This window comes from Primulina tabacum, chromosome 6 (assembly GCF_025594145.1).
Source record: "Primulina tabacum isolate GXHZ01 chromosome 6, ASM2559414v2, whole genome shotgun sequence".
Lineage (NCBI taxonomy): Eukaryota > Viridiplantae > Streptophyta > Magnoliopsida > Lamiales > Gesneriaceae > Primulina > Primulina tabacum.
The window spans coordinates 15,884,416-15,902,316 of NC_134555.1; the positions used below are offsets into that span (position 1 = coordinate 15,884,416).

The 17,901-nt window shown below is 38.4% G+C and overlaps 1 protein-coding gene across 1 annotated transcript; it reads left to right on the forward strand.

Annotated features, from left to right (window-relative positions):
• Positions 1-10,685: 10,685 nt before the first annotated feature.
• LOC142548085 (low temperature-induced protein lt101.2-like) lies at positions 10,686-11,344 on the forward strand. Its single transcript, XM_075656443.1, has 2 exons — positions 10,686-10,841; positions 11,036-11,344. The coding sequence occupies exons 1-2, from the start codon at positions 10,761-10,763 to the stop codon at positions 11,117-11,119; spliced, it is 165 nt and encodes a 54-aa protein (XP_075512558.1). The 5' UTR covers positions 10,686-10,760; the 3' UTR covers positions 11,120-11,344.
• Positions 11,345-17,901: the final 6,557 nt, after the last annotated feature.

Here is a 17,901-nt window from a genome sequence, read left to right on the forward strand (position 1 = left end):
CAATTATTTTTCAGTACATGATCATGTTTTTATAAGCAAAAAACCGAAATACATCAGAAATTTTCAGAAAACACACATGCAGATTTTGACTTTCATGATGCAGTTTCACGGTTTGCTTTGTTTTGTGGATTTCAGGTATTGGCTTGATTCCAGGCTCCTAAGGCGACATATAGACATGTAATAGGATGCATTAAGACCATGTTGGTCCATTCATTTAACCCCATTCACGCTGGAAAACACGAGAATGACAGCAACTCCACCTCTTGTCCAATTAAGCTTTTCGAAATTTTGTTTTGCTGTCATATAGGGAATGAATCTGATCATGGCTGCCACAAGGCCTATAGCTATGGTTAGATCACTTCCCTAGCATGTCTAAGACGTGACTAAGTCGCCCTTTTGGTGGCTCGGTCCATGGTTCATCGGTTTTTAAATCAAAAGCAAGAACAGCCCCTCCCCTTCTCGGCCCTTCGGTTTTTGACAGCACTTGTGCTTCGAGTTTTGTGGAATGGTATGGATCTTGGTTGGCCTATGGCCCTTAGCCACGGTTCATACCATGCCCCTAGATGTCTAGATCGTTTCATGGTCAATCAAATGACCACTGGAACGATCCGTGACAGCAAAACAAGAACAAGAGCCCGACGTGCAGAATTTGTTCTCGGGTAGGAACTTTCGGTTGGTTGCTGGAATGAGGCGAATTGTGGCTGGCCTAGGGCCCTTAGCCATGGTTCAAATAATTCCTTGGGATGTTGGTAAGAGTCTCCGATCGGTGGTTCACGCCCCAATGGCCGGTAGTCTCGAAAACAACACAAGATACGCGATGGTACAGCTGCTGGAAATTTACAGCAAGTTGCTGTGTTGGTTCGGAGGCTCGTTTGAGTTCTTGGTTGGATTTTAGCCTATGTCCTTGGACTGTACAGTGCCTCATCGAGTTAGGAAGGTCGTGTTTTTGACCGTTCGTGATTCGGATCAATTTTGAGGTCGTACGAGAATTTACGGTGCGATGTGCCAAATTGACTCTCGAAAGAGCGTTTCTTGTTTTGGCCTCCATTTCACCTAGATTTCGACCCTCATCATTTTAGGAGCATTAGTTCATAATTTTAAGCGTATTTTAATCATGACTATACGTCGGTTCAGTGTCGGTTCGGGTTGGTTCGGAGTCATGATTAAATACGAAGTCGTTAGACGTAATTGTCGCATTTTCAAACTTAATTGCATAGTTTGGTCAAGTATAAGCTATTGCATATTTTTCATGGCATATTTAGGTTGCAGCGAGCCTGGGAACGTCCCAATCCAGTTGGTAAAATATACAGGATATTTTTATTATGCCATTTAATTATATTACGTGCATGAAAATAGAAAATACTTATTTTTGAGATTTATGCGATATTGCTTGTGGTCAATTCACTATTATGGGAGCATTATTTTATACGGTTGCCAGTGACCGATCAGTTCAGTTTGGTACAACCCGGTCGCCAGTGACCGGTCAGCTCAGTTCAGTTTGATACTCCCCGGTAGCCAGTTACCGATCAGTTCAGTTCAGTGCAGGGGCCACAGGCGTAGACCATAATCTCAACAGAAAATTTTTTTATCAGTTATTTCAGTACAGGGCTCCAAGGAGCAAACATTTTCACTATGATTTTGAGTTCAATTATGCACGTATTATAATTGCTCAGTACAAGTTATTTTAAGTATGCCTCATGACATGATATTTTATCCATGCAAATTACATTTTCTCGTTACCTACGATATTTGCATGCTGAGTCTTTAGGCTCACTAGACTTGATTGTTGTAGGTAATGATGAGGCCAGGGCCGAGGGCGGGGACCAGTGAGCCAGCTTGGGTCGGCAGTAGTGGCACCCGAGTACCTCAGTTTCAGCACATGTCATTTTATGCTCAAATATTTTTACCAGTTGTTGGACATTCTTTGAATTGTTATTTTTGGCAAACTTTATTTTCTTCGGCTGCTATATATATTTTTTTTAAACATTGAACTTGATTCATCAGTTGATTTTATGGATGAGGCACTCCATTTATTTTAAAAGAAAAAAAAATTTAATTTTCCGCAAATTTTCAAAGTAAGGATTTTCGGGCCTTTTTCATGGATACACTGTTTCCACTGTGAATGGTCCAGACCATCGTGATTTTAACAACAGGAAACAACCTTCAGTCGAGAATTGAACAATAACACTTGTTGTCCTGATTCGAAGTCTCGTTGAAGAATCTGTCTGTCATGACATCTCTTGGTCTTTTCTTCGTATATCTTTGCGTTCTCGTATGCATCATTCCTGAATTCATCCACCTCGTTCAACTACAACAGTCGTTGCTTGCCAGATGCTCCCATATCGAAATTCAGTTTTTTCGCAGCCCAAAAGGCTTTGTGCTCCAGTTCCAGAGAGGTAGATGGCAAGATTTCCCAGAAACCAACCTATAAGGCGACATCCCGATAGGTGTCTTGTATGCAGTCCTGTACGCCCATAAGGCATCATCAAGCTTAATTGCCCAATCATTCCGGTTTGTCTTCATTGTTTTTTTAATATCTGCTTGATCTCTCGGTTGGATATTTCTGCTTGCCCATTAGCTTGCGGGTGGTATGCCAGTGTCACCCTGTGCTTCACATCATACTTAGCCAACAATGGGTTAAAAACTTTGTTACAGAAATGGGTACCTTCATCACTGATTATGGCTTCTAGGAGTTCCAAATCTTGTAAAGATATTCTTGTGGACAAACTTAACAACAACCCGAGCATCATTAGTACTGGTGACAATTACTTCCACCCATTTGGATACATAGTCAACATCATGTAAAATATAAGATTGACCAAAAGAGGATGGGAATTGACCCATGAAATCAATACCCCAAACATCCAAAAGTTCGACCTCCAAAATATTTGTTAGTGGTAATTCGTGGCGTCTAGAAATATTGCCGACTCTTTGGCATTTATCACATGAATTTACTAAAGTATAATTGTCCTTAAATAGATTAGGCCAATAGAAACCCGACTGTAATACATTAGTTGTTGTTCTAGATGCTCCAAAATTTCCACCATAGGGTGAGGAATGACACTGCTCTAGAATCGTACCTACTTCTTCCTCTGCTACACACCGTCTAATTATGTGATCAGCGCATCTCTTAAACACGAAGGGATCGTTCCACAGATAAAACTTGGCATCATGAAGAAATTTCTTCTTTTGGTGATGATTTAAATCTGGTGGTAATTCACATGCAGCAAGAAAATTAGCTATATCTGCAAACAACATATGCGTAACATTTACCTTGAAGAGTTGTTCGTCTGGGAACGACTCATTGATAGCTCTGCCTTCAATTCCTTCTTCCAGCTCCAGGCGTGACAAGTGATCTGCCACTTGGTTCTCGGAGCCTTTCTTGTCTTTGACTTCAAAGTCAAATTCTTGAAGTAGGAATATCCATCGTATCAACCTGGATTTTACATCTTTTTTGGAAAACAAGTAACGAAGAGCTGCGTGGTCAGTGCAAACTAGTTACCTTGGTGCCAATGAGATATGTTCTGAACTTGTCGAATGCAAACACCACTGCTAGCATTTCTTTCTCAGTGGTTGTGTATTTTTGTTGGGGTTCATTAAGTGTGCGACTTGCATAGTAGATAGCTTTGAACATCTTATCTCGCCTATGTCCCAAAACTGCTCCCACAACATAGTCGCTAGCATCGTACATGAGTTCAAAGGGCTCCTTCCAGTCAGGCACTATCATGATGGGTGCAGAAATCAGTGCCGTCTTGATCCTGTTAAATGCCTGCAAAAAATCATCGTCAAAAATAAATGTATAATCTTTCTCTAAAAAACTACACAAGGGTCTAGTGATTTTAGAGAAATCTTTAATATAGCGACGATAAAACCCGGCATGTCCCAAGAAACTTCTGATCGCTTTCACATTCTTCAGCGATGGGAGATTTTCAATCGCCACAACTTTGGCTCTGTCCACTTCCATTCCTCAAGCCGAAATCTTATGCCCAAGCACAATACCTTCCTGAACCATGAAGTGACATTTCCCCCAATTCAAAACTAAATTCTTCGCCTGACATCTCTGCAAAACAAGTGTCAGATTCTGCAAACAATGATCAAATAATGAACCAAAGACAGATATGTCATACATGAAAACTTCCATGATTTCCTCCACCATGTCAGAAAATATGGCCATCATACACAGCTGAAACGTAGCAGGTGCATTGCAAAGTCCAAATGGAATTCTCCTGAAAGCAAATGTACCATAGGGGCAAGTGAAGGTAGTCTTCTCTTGATCCTCCGGTGCTATGATAATTTAATTGTAACCTGAATAACCATCTAGAAAGCAATAATAGTGATAACCACCTACTCTATCAAGTATCTGGTCAAAAAAGAGGAGGGGGAAGTGATCTTTCCTTGTGGTGTTCATTCAATTTCCTGTAATCTATACACACTCGCCAACCAGTCACTGGATGAGTTGAAATCAATTCATTCCTCACCAAAGTCACATCTCTCTTCTTAGGCACTACTTGCGCTGGTGAAACCCAAGAACTGTCATATATAGCATAAATAACATTAGCATTAACAATTTTAATACCTCAGCTCTCACCACTTCTTTCATGGCTGGATTAAGCCTCATCTGATGATCAACATAGGGGGACTAGAATTCCTGCATCAAGATTTTATGCATACAAACAGTAGGGCTAATCCCCTTTATATCAGAAATTGTCCATCCCAAAGCAGATTTAAACTCCCGCAACACTATCAACAACCTATCTTTCTCATCGATAGTAAGAGCAGAAGATATAATCACCGGATAGGACGAACTGTCGTCTAAGAATGCATAACAAAAGTGACTCGGCAATTCCTTTAACTCAGGAGATGCTTTTGGTACATCTTTGCTCGCACCTCAAGTAACTCTTCGTGCTGGGCATAAATTTTTTTTTAGGCAGCATATTGAGAGCAAGCAACTCCCCTCGCACGTCCCAATCCTCTTCATCCATTGTAGATGTTGATTCCAATAAGCATCTCTCTAAAGAGTCTTTCTTCAACCTACCTGCACCCACTTGAGATACACATGAATCAATGATATCAATACTATTATAAGTACTTACCTCATTTGGTCCTCTGATGGTTTTGTAGATATTGAACACAACTTCATCTCCACCTACTCTCAGTGTGAACACGCCCTTGTGCACATCAATCAAGGCTTTTTCGGTGGCCAAGAATGGTCTTCCAAAGATAAGTGGAGTCTCCTGGTTTTCCTCCATATCTAAAATGACAAAATCAGCAGGAAATATGAATTTGTCTACCTTTACCAGCACATCCTCTACTATCCCTCGTGGATATGTAAGTGATCTGTCCGCTAGCTGCAAAGTAATAGTGATAGGCTTAACCTCGCCAAGCTCCAAGGTCCTGTAAATAGAAAAAGGCATTAAATTAATACTGTCAACTAAATCATATAAAGCCCTATTTACTCTAGAGCAACGAATGACACAAGGAATAGTAAAGTTCCCTGGATCTTTGAGTTTTTGTGGGAGTTTCCTTTGGAGTATAGCACTGGACTCTTCGGTTAGCTTCACGGTCTCAAATTCTTGAAGTTTCTTCTTCTTGGACATCACATCCTTGATGAACTTCGCGTAATTAGGCATTTGCTCCAATGCATCTGCACATGGGATGTTAATGTGTATTTTCTTGAATATTTCCAGAACCTTCGCAAACTGATCGTCTAACCCTTTCTTCTTGAACCTCTGTGGATATAGAAGCTTCACCTTCGGTAAAGGCTGCTATTCAAGCACTTTTTTGAGTTCCTCTACTTTCTCTTTACCAACACTTACACCCTTTCCATCATCTTCCTTAGCAATAATATCTACATTCTCTTCAGTAGGCTCTGGGATTCCAATTTCCTTGCCACTCCTCATTGTGACAGCTTTGCATTGCTCCTTAGGATTCACCTCCGTATTGCTTGGGAATTGTCCTCTATTCTGATCTTTCAAAGAATTGGCTAATTGTTCAATCTATGTTTCCAAGGACTTCATCGTGGCACCCATATTCCCCATGTGTGTCTCTATGCTATCTAGACGAGACTTAGTTCTAGCCATTCTCTTCCCAGACTCAGCCACAAACGTCCCAACTAGATCCTCAAAAGACGGTTTTCCTTCACCCTTCTGTGTATTGAACTCTGGTGGAGGATTCAACACGTTCTTGTTGTTTGCATAATATAAATTATCGTGATTCCTTAAACCTGGATGATAATTATTAGGGGGAGGGTTACCTCGATATCCTTCATAGCCACGATTGTTGTTGATGTACTGAGCTTCCTCCACAACAGGCTCTTCTTCGGCAGTTGCCAGTGCTACATCAGAATGTAGATTGGCCTACCTTGTTCATTGCGTGGTCAACGCCGAGACCTGTGCAGTACGTGATGTCATCGGGTCTACGGCATACACTCCAGCAGGTTTCTTTGGTCCAGATCTCTCACTAGGCCACTGGTAACTGTTAATGGTCATCAGTTCAAGCAATTCATAAGACTCATCAGGTGTTTTGGAGAAAATAGTACTTACGGCGGCTGCATCCACATTCCCTCTAGTTGGCCCATCCAAACCATTGTAAAATAACTCAATCTGCACCCAATCTGCATATCCATGATACGAACACTTCCTGAGTAATTCTTTGTATCGCTCCCAAGCCTCATATAACACCTAGAATTCCCTCTGCCTGAAATTGGTGATATCTATTTTCAGCTGAGCAAACTTGGCAGGAGGAAAATACTTTGACAGAAACTTCGTAACCAAATCTGCCCATGTAGTAATACTCCCCATAGGTAGATTGGAGCCAACTCCTTGCTTGATCCCTGAGAGAAAACGGAAACAGACGCAATCGAATAATTTCGTAAGAAACACCGTTAATTTTTACCGTGTCCGTGATCTCTAGAAAAGTTCTTATGTGAAGATGGGGATCTGCTGTGGCTGCTCCTCCAAACAGTTCTGTTGAACCATGTTGATTAGTGCGGGATTTAGCTCGAAGTTATTAGCAGCAATGGTTCCATGATCTATTCCGGAGTAGTGAGCGTTGACGACTGAGCGGAAATGCTCTCCGATTGGCACCTCTCTCGGGAGTTCATTCTGAATATCTCTGTTTTCAGCCATTATTTTAATTTCTTCTTGTTTTCCTTAATCTCCTGGCATTTCTTTCGATTTCTGGATAAAAAATCAGAAAGTCGGGATTTTGATATCGTCGCATGCACTGCAAAAAAGAAGAGATTCTAAATTAACAAAATAAATAAATAAAATAAAGTCTAAATTAAAGTCAATACTACTTAGTAACGATATTAATATGCAATTAAATAATTTACTCCCCGGCAACAGTGCCAAATGTTGCGTGTTTTCACTACCGCAAGTGTACGTTGTCAAGTTTTAGTACTGGTATGAGTACAGATATCGATCCCACGAGGAGTAATTATTTAAAATTGTATATTAAGTACCATAATTGATATAGTTCAACTTTATTTAGAAAAATCAATAAAATAGTTTATAATCAATTCAAAGAAAATAACGATTCATGTAAATCTTAGCACGCAGCTGAAATTCAATGATTAAATCAATCTAGATATATGATTTCGTCTGGTCGCCCCTATGCTAAATTAAAATTGACTAACATAATATTAAATCTCGTCATGTTTATTATCCAAGAACTCGCAATTCTTCTATTCCATTTTTCAAATGATAAATAAAACTGTATTATCTAGTATTGATTTAAATATATCTATTCAAAATCAAGTCACAAATAATAGATGCAGGCAAGGTTCTTTTTATGGATTCACCAGAGTTATATGTCTTTTGCACGTTATAAACATCTGACGATGTGATTTTCCCAATTCTAATTTCAATCCCCTCTCTCAAGTGTTAGATCTTAATTATTTAATCAATCGAATTATGGCCAGTAATCCGAAAGCATTAAAGGCAAGAAATCACAAATAAACACGATAAATTAATTCAATGAGAAGTCACAAATCCAATAACACAGGTTCGACCAAGACTACGTCAATCTCTAGAAATTAAAATTAGTTCATAGTCGAATCTATATCACAACAAAATCTCTTTATAATCATTAAAAATGTAAAAGTAAAGAATCAAATTAAATACGTGTTGAAGAGAGATGAAAGTGCGTCTCCGTGTCCGGACTAAGTGTCCTCTATCTCTGTTCTTCGCGTTCCGTCTTCTGTTGACTTTTACTCTTCCGCTCCTCAATCCTCCTGTGTCGGCTGGCCTTAGAATTAATTATTCTCCCCTTTTAAAGTCCACAATGAAACCTAATTAACTCTGAGATATGTGCAACGCGCATATGCGCGCCAAAGATTCGCGCATATGCGTGACACTCTCTGTTTTGTGTGGGGGGAAATTTGTCTGCGCGCACTAGCTCCGCGCATATGCGCGAGGTCCTCTGCTTTCCTTCGTGCTTCATTGTGTCTCGCGTGCATATGCGCGCCTCTGACTCGCGCATATGCGCGGGTCTCTCTGCCTTCCTTCCTCGCCATTTTCTTCCAAGCTCCGTTTTCTTCCCTTTTTATGCCATGTAATACGCATTATCCAGATTCGTGAATTCACACAAAAAACAACAAAAACGCATACAAAGAAAACTAACAATCTATACGAATTATAAGGATAATTTAAGTGCACAACTTGCACTTATCAATTTATAGTATTTTACTTGCAAGTTGATTAATGATATTTTAAAAATGTGAATTTTCAGCTGTATTGCATGCATGCATTTAAATATCAATTTCGAGTAGTAGCCTTTAAAAAAACAATTGTAGTATTTTTTTTAGTAGTAGATGTTTCAGTATTCTTGGTTTATTAAAGTTCATTCATAATGGCTTTTAAGTTGCATTTCTCGCTCGAGCGAGGAACGAAGACGAGTGATAATTAAGGAAAAATGTTTTTATTTAATAAAATACATAAGAAATTCGATAACTTACATGCATGTGGTTCACGTGGAGCTTCAAATTTTCAGGACGTTACAGGTTTTCTTTGCAATATCATTCAGACTATTGACTTACATAAAGATATCATCAACAGATGAAGATATTATGATCGATCGTTTTACAAAATTATCACCTGCATCAAATTTGGACAAATCAGTGTAAAGTTCTGAATACGGAGAGCTGATGATTTTAAGTGATGTTTGCAATAGGGGAGCAGTCAAAGTTGTATTTTTTTTCCTCGTCTATCATTTTTTTCTCGTGGTTTTTCAAAACTAAGTTTTTAATGAGACAATTAACAATCAGCAATAGATGTCGTACTTTTTTTCCTTCACTATGATTTTGTCTAACTAGGTTTTCCTAGAAAAGTTTTAACGATGTGCATCAATCGTCGGGGAAACGTCCAAAGAAAGTATCTATTGATGTACTCTTTTTCTTTCGTTTTGATTTTTCCCAATGTGTTTTAATGACAAATTTTAACGAGACATCATTGAGTCCCGACAAAGTTTCTAAGCATCCATCTTGCCAAATGGATATTTGACGAATCAATTGTTTTTGAAAATAATCATGTATTGAAGAGTGGTGTTATAAATGTATTCTTATTGCAGTATGATTACCTTTTTGAGTTAGATTTGAAATATTTATAATCAAGATAAATAAGACAAAATAATATAGGTAAAGATTTGTATGTTGTAATCTTACCCTATAAATAGGGTGATTGTATTCAATGAAAAATGCACCTCAGTATTGACTCATTATCTTTTTTCTTTTATGAATTTTCTCTACTCATCTTTTATTTCTTTTATGGTTTATAACATCAATCATTTATTATTACACTTTATTTGTTTCTATAATTAATTAAAAAAACACAAACATGAAATATAGAAATAGATAAGTGTTTTTATTAATAATGGTTTATCTTTTATTTATAATTTTAGATTTTAAAAAATAAAACATAAATTTATATTTTATCCACTATTCTACACGCGCCCGAATCAAACCCCGACAGCTCAGAAGATGATCTAATTGCTCACATTCTTCCAACCAATTTCAATATGTAAGAGCTCTCCCGATTTTGACACGTTACACCTCCGCCTTTCTTTTTTTACATGTGGAGCCCCATTTATTTAGTACACACATAATTATTCATCCTTCTACCAACTTCTCTGATCTTGTATACTTTTCATATATTAATATTAATATATGCTTATCTGTGTACATCTTAAATAATCATTTTCACCGTCCCTAATAAAATTTGGTATATTATTACAGCTGTGGTTTTTTTTTTTTAAGAAAAAAACAAATTAATTTTGAAAAAAATTTACGATCAATTTTGTGAGGTTAATTTCTTATCCAATACTATTGATTTAAAAACTCGAATGAAAATACGTAAGAACTTGTAATTATGATATTCGTAAGCCGACTTCTTATGAATATCTATTTATCTTAATTTTATTTAAAATTATTTATCGTAATTTATCGAATCTATTTAAAGATTATCTTTATTCGAATTACAAAATATTTTCACGTAAAAAACGGATGTCAGTTTTTTTTTTTTTTTGAAATGAAAACGGATGTCAGTTAAAAATATAAAAAGTTGATGTTTCATTTGTTCATCCAAGTCCACGTGGCGATTAGAGATTCCACGCGGTTGCATTTCGCGTCTTTACCTCCTCAACTGTTGACACCTATTCTTTTATAAAACAGTTAACACCTTCCCCCTTATTTATACGTTTTGGTATTTAGAGCACATTTCTCTCCATTTTCTGTTCAGTAAGCTAATTAAAACTAATTTCGATCAATGGGTTCTGCAACATTCGTTGAAGTTCTTTTGGCCATACTGTTGCCACCCCTCGGAGTTTTCCTAAGATTTGGCTGTGGAGTAAGTGTCCTTTTTGTGATGTTAAATTAAATTAAACTAGGTAGAAAGTATACTTTAATCAAGAATTTTAGAGTCGAGTTTTTATGTAGTTTTTTTTTTTTTTTTTATCTAATGAACTGAAATGGGCTGTTTTCCACTTCTTTGGCTAATTGAATTTGTGTTGACAAGTTTTCTCTAAATTTTATTTGACGCAGATCGAATTTTGGATATGTTTGTTGCTGACAATCTTGGGATACATACCTGGGATTTTATATGCCCTTTACGTGTTGGTTGCGTAGCCCCAATGAGTTAACAATTGAAATTTCGATCCCAAATTTCTTGTTCATCTTAGTCTATTAATTCACTCGGTTTCGCGTAGATCCCTCCATTAGTGTGTGTGTGTGTTTGTGTGTGATGAGTTTTGTGTTTTAATTTATGGTGTAAATTGGGATATTGGCTTCGACATGTTCAATGATGCCTGTAATCAATGTTGTATTGAATAAGATTTTCTTTTGTTCTGAATCTGATTTGCCCAAATATTTGGAGGCCACTGCTTCAGTTCTTAGCTTATTGTCGTTCACTAAAATATAATTTTAGTTCCAAATGTAATCGGACGGAGATGATGACAATTGAGACAGTCCCAACATTCGATGTGATTTACCAAAGTATATTTCCATTCTTACACGCCCTCTCACATTTCTTTCATTTCATAGTTAGTTGATAGAAAGTTTTTGGTCTCTTGTAATTGTCGGGGGATGATGTCATTAAATCATTGTAATAAGACTATTTTTTATATTGATGCAATCTCGCTGAAATGGATGAGCCGGGTACGGGGCTCCAACGGACTAAATCAGTAATTTTTAGTTTTTGGAATTTGAGTGAAGATAATGGCTTCAAAAGCACCTGCAAACAAGAAAGGAACTCATGAATGGGCGCTGGAAGAGTGTCCGACGTAGCCATTCCGATACTTAAGTCAGCAGGTTGTGAAACGTCTTGCCCTTTTTATTACTTTAAAGGTACTAGAAAATTTTTTTTAACACTCAATTTTCGGCCACATACATTTTTCACATAAAAATATTTTTATAAAATATTTTACCTTTTAAAATAAAATACCAACAATCTATCATTTTAAAAATCAAGTGTGATAGCCATAAAATGAAATCGTCAACTATTGTACTAAACCTAAAAAGCAATAATTTGAAAAGTAAAGCTCATACTAAACCTCTCAAAAATCTCTCAAAAGCATAAATAAATAATCTTAAAAATCTTTATCTTAAATCAGTAATCATAAAACATAATGCGGAAAATAGTAGTGCTGGTCCTCGGGAATCGTGACCCTTGAGTCCTAGCCTGCTGGTCCTCGGGAATCGTGACCCTTGAGTCCTAGCCTGGCTAGGACTCGACCCTTGACCCCTCATGACTCTAGCCCAGCCCTAGATGCAACCGAGCCAAGCCATGCATCATACATCATGAAACCCGATCACCTAAGACTCAAACATTCGAATTCGGTTCCAGCGTAATCGGTTTGTGCTTACAGCGTATGTGTGTAGGGTGGGTTGGGGAGTGTTTTCAGATTTTGAAAAGTGTGTGGCCGATCCTTTGATGCAAAAAGTGTAGGGTTTTGGGTGGAGATTTGTATATTATATAGTAAATAAGGTTATTAAGCCAAATTTAGGCCCATTAGTGCTTATTTAGGATCTAAATAAAATATTATGATAGCTTTGATTAAATAAATTTGTGAATTTATTAGCCGGGTTTGCCAAAAAGCTCGCATTTTGTTGAAAAGCCAACACCGATAAAATTTACGTCCCGACGTATAAAATCACCTTAAATATCCATTTTTTTCAAAAATTCTAAAAAGCATCAACCATTTTTTTAAATAATTAAAAATAATTATTTAATAAGAATATTTTATGTTTTCCAGCTTTCGGTCCCCGTTCCTCGATCGTCACTTGAATATTCCTTAAAAATACAATTTTATGCATGATGATAATGAAATCATAATTTATATGTAAACATGTATGTCACATAATCAAATAGCAATTAAAATCAGTTAATTACTCATTTTTTCAAAATTCCTAGATTTGCATGCAATTGGATTACGTCGTCTTAATTTTGGACCTTACAATTCCTCCCCCCTTAAATAAAATTTCGTCCTTGAAATTAAAACTTACCGAATAGATCTGGATAGCGACTTTTCAAGTCCCTCTCGGTTTCCCAAGTAGCCTCCTCTTCCGAGTGATTCAGCCACTTGACCTTGACCATTTGAATGACTTTGTTTCGTAATCGTCTTTCTTGCCTTGCCAAGATCTGGACAGGTCTTTCCTCATATGTCATATTTGGAATTAATTGAAGAGGCTCATAATTAAGAACATGTGACGGATTCGACATGTACTTCCGCAGCATTGAAATGTGGAACACATTGTGAACTCCTGCAAGTGCTGGTGGCAATGCCACTCTATAAGCTAGTGTCCCAATCCTCTCCAAAATCTCGAACGGGCCTATAAATCTAGGACTAAGCTTGCCTTTCTTGCCAAAGCGCATAACACCCTTCATAGGTGCTATTTTCACAAACACATGGTCGCCCACTGCAAACTCTAAGTCCCTTCGTCTTTTGTCTGCATAACTCTTTTGTCAGGCTTTGTGCAGTCTTCATTCTATCACGAATTTTGACTACAAGCGCGGCAGTCTATTCAATCACATCCGGACCAATATCTCTTCTTTCCCCAACCTCGTCCCAATGAATAGGAGATCTACATTTCCTTCCATAAAGTGCCTCAAAAAGAGCCATTCCGATTGATGATTGGAAACTGTTATTGTAGGTGAACTCCATTAGAGGTAACTTTGGTTCTCAACTGCCTTGGAAATCAATAATGCATGCTCGCAGTAGATCTTCCAATGTCTGTATAATTCTTTCTGACTGACCATCGGTTTGAGGATGGAATGTTGTACTGAATAGTAGCTTGGTCCCCATCGCTGCATGCAGACTTTTCCAGAAAGATGACGTGAATCTCGGATCCCTGTCAGAAACGATGGATACAGGAATCCCATGCAGCCGAACTATCTCCCGAATATACAAATCTGCATAGTGAATCATGGTGAATGTCGTCTTAATAGGTAGAAAATGCGCTGATTTCGTAAGACGATCCACAATCACCCAAATGGCATTCGATCCTTTTACGGTTTTTGGCAATCCCACTACGAAGTCCATAGTGATATTCTTCCATTTCCACTCGGGAATAGGGAGTGGCTTCAATTTTCCCACTGGTCTCTGATGCTCTGCTTTGACTTGCTGACAAGTCAAAAACTCGGATACATATCTCAGAATGTCCCTCTTCATGCCTGGCCACCAATATAACAACTGCAAATCTTTATACATCTTTGTACTGCCCGGATGAATGGAATATGGTGAGTCATGGGCTTCCTTCATAATAAGATCTCTCAAAGAATCGTCACTAGGAACCCATAGACGGTCTCGATAACGGACTAAACCATCCACTACTGAATATAAACTCCGGCCCTTGGCCTCATCTCTTGCTCTCCACATTTGCAACTGCTCATCAGTAGACTTTCCATCACGAATTCTGTCTCTTAAAGTCGATTGCACTGATAATGTGGCAAGATTAGGGGCCTCGCCCCTAACATACACTGTAAGCTCAAACCGCTGTATCTCGGACTACAACGGTCTTTGGAGTGATAAATGAGTGATAACTGCTGCTTTTCTACTCAACTCATCTGCCACTACATTAGCTTTCCCCGGATGGTAGCTAATGTCACAATCATAGTCCTTCACCAATTCAAGCCATCTGCGCTGTCTCATATTCAACTCCTTTTGGATGATGAAGTATTTCAAACTTTTGTGATCGGTGAATATTTTTCACTTCTCCCCATAAAGGTAGTGTCTCCAAATTTTTAGTGCAAAGACTACTGCTGCAAGCTCAAGATCATGAGTAGGGTAGTTCTTTTCATGAATTTTCAGCTGCCTCGACGCATAGGCGATAACTCGGTCGTTTTGCATCAGAACTGCGCCCAAACCAAGTTTAGAAGCGTCGGTATAAAGAACATACTCCCCTCGCCCCGATGGCATAGATAACACTGGTGCGGATATCAAGGCTTGCTTCAATTTGTCAAAACTGTCTTGACACTCAGGTCCCCAAATAAACTTTGCATTTTTCTTTGTCAAGGCGGTCATAGGTACCGCTATAGATGAGAACCCCTGAATAAACTTGCGATAGTAGCCAGCTAGTCCCAAGAAACTGCGAATCTCGGTGACACTATTTGGTACTGGCCATTCTTTCACTGCTTCCACTTTACTCGGATCAACTTCCACGCCATCACTAGAAATGATGTGGCCTAAGAACGCCACTCTATCAAGCCAAAACTCGCACTAGCTGAACTTTGCATATAGCTTTCTGTCTTGCAATACCTGCAGTGCGATCCTCAAATGACAGCTATGCTCCTCTCTGCCCTTGGAATAGATCAATATGTCATCAATGAAGACAATAATAAACTGATCCAGATACGGCAGAAATACGCGATTCATGAGATCCATGAAGATTGCTGGCGCATTGGTCAACCCGAATGGCATGACCATAAACTCATAGTGCCCATATCTCGTGCGAAATGCCATCTTGTGAACATCAGACTCTTCAACTTTCAATTGATGGTATCCAGATCGCAGATAGATCTTAGAAAATACCGATGCTCCTTGCAACTGATCAAATAAATCTTCAATTCTTGGCAGTGGATACTTATTTTTGATAGTGACCCGATTAAGCTCTCGATAATCAATGCAAAGACGCATGCTACCATCCTTCTTTTTCACAAACAATACCGGAGCGCCCCATGGAGAGTAACTAGGGCGAATGAAACCCTTGTCTAGCAATTCTTGAATTTGATCTTTCAATTCTTTCATTTCGGCAGGTGCTAGACGATATGGTGCTTTTGATATAGGAACAGTGCCCGGCATAAAATCAATAGAGAATTCCACTTCACGATCGGGCGGAATGCCAGAAACGTCATCGGGAAAGACGATAGGAAAATCTCTCACAATATCAACATCTTCTAACTTCTGACTGATGGATTCATGTGTAGTAGTGACACATGCTAGATAAGCTTGACATCCGTGCTTAATAAGCTTCCTCGCACACAGACAAGAGATAATGTGCGGCATTTGCTTGTTTCTTGCCGCCTCAAAGACAAAACATTTACCACTAGGTGGCCTAATAGATACCGATCGCTGACGAAAATCAATCGAAGCTCCATTACGCTGATAACCAATCCATCCCAAGTATAATATCGAATTCGGGCATAGGAAGCACAATAAGATCTGCCCGAACAACATCTTTGAATAAACGAATCTCCAGATTCTTGACAAATTTGGATGTGAGCATCTGATCACCGGATAGAATAGAAACTTTGAAACCCAAACCCATATCTTGAGGAGTAATTTTCAATCTTTTTATGAAGGTTTCAGATACGAAAGAGTGTGTAGCTCCTGAATCTAGCAATGCATAGGTAGCTACACCTAGAATGATGATCCTTCCTGCGATGAAAATTGTCTTTTATATCTTTTCGCGTTGAATCTTAAGGATTTACTATCATTAATTCCCACAGTTATAAGAAGATTTCGCGTTGAACTTAAACATTTCTTGGAAAAAATTACAGTATGGTCCCTTAAATTTTTGAAATTACATGATAACCCCTCCAAAAATTCGAAATTTCTTCCTAAACCCCTTAATTATGATTTCCTTTAATTTTGGCCCTAAACTTTTTATTTGGAAGCATTACATCCTTCACATAAAATAAGGCACAAAATTCAAATCATTTTCCATGGTTTCTAAAATCATAACTTAAGTCCAACTAAGTAGAACATGCAACCTAATTTTTCACTAGGTTGAATCTTGATTCCCAATCAATTCTAATAACCAATTTAACACTTCATGCAATAATAAGCAATATAAAAATGTTAAATGACTAGGTTACCCGTGATGAGTGTAGTGTCTGCCTCTTCCTCAGCTTCCTCGGCATTCATAACATAAGCTCGTGCCGTAGTAGCTGCTTTCCTCTTTGGGCAATCAATAGCTTTGTGACCAGCCTCCTTGCCGTATTTTATGTGCCCAAGTGAAGTAAAGTATTTCTCATAGAATTTTGTCTTGAACTGTGCCCAAGTGAGTGTAGCAAGGTCAACACCATGCTCGGCTCCTTCCCACCATAAAGAAGCATCTTCCCTAAGCAGATAAGTAGTACACCTCACATGGTCGGCGTCTCCCATGTCCAGATAGCGAAAATGTACCTCGAGTGAACGGATCCAACTCTCAGCAGCAAATGGATCGGTGGTGCCAGAAAGTTCCTTCGGCCTTAGCCTCCGGAACTGCTCATAAATATCCTGATGTGGCCTAGATGGCTGCTGTAGCTGCTGCTGCTGCATCTGCTGTAACTGCTGCTGTTGTAACTGCTGCTGCTATAATTGTTGCTCGAAGAGACAAGCCATACCCTCTAATGCGCGAGTAGCAGGATCCCCTGGAGGAGGAGGTGGTGATGGTGGTGCATTTCTTTGACTATTCCCTCGACGATTAACATTGTTCTCTTCCTGATTCTCGATAACGGGTGCACGTCTAGGAGGCATTTTATCTGAACGTTTTCCAAATTCTAACGTAACTAACATGCAGTTAAATCTAAGTTCTCTAATAATGTGTCATGTCCTAATTCATTTTAGCAATTTAAGCATGCAAAGCATAAATACTCAAAAAGCTAATAAACATGTATCATAAACATAATATTCATATCGTCATGCAGGTAACATCATAAAATCATATAAAGCATGTAAAACTTACAAGTTTGAGGCTTCACGACTGAGCTTCCCAGTACTGATGGTGGCACCACCCTTTACAGAACCATTGCTCTGATACCAACTGAAACGTCTTGCCCTTTTTATTGCTTTAAAGGTACTAGAAATTTTTTTTTAACACTCAATTTTCGGAAAATATTTTACCCTTTTAAAATAAAATACCAACCATCTAGCATTTTAAAAATCAAGTGCATAGCCATAAAATGAAATCATCAACTGTTGTACCAAACC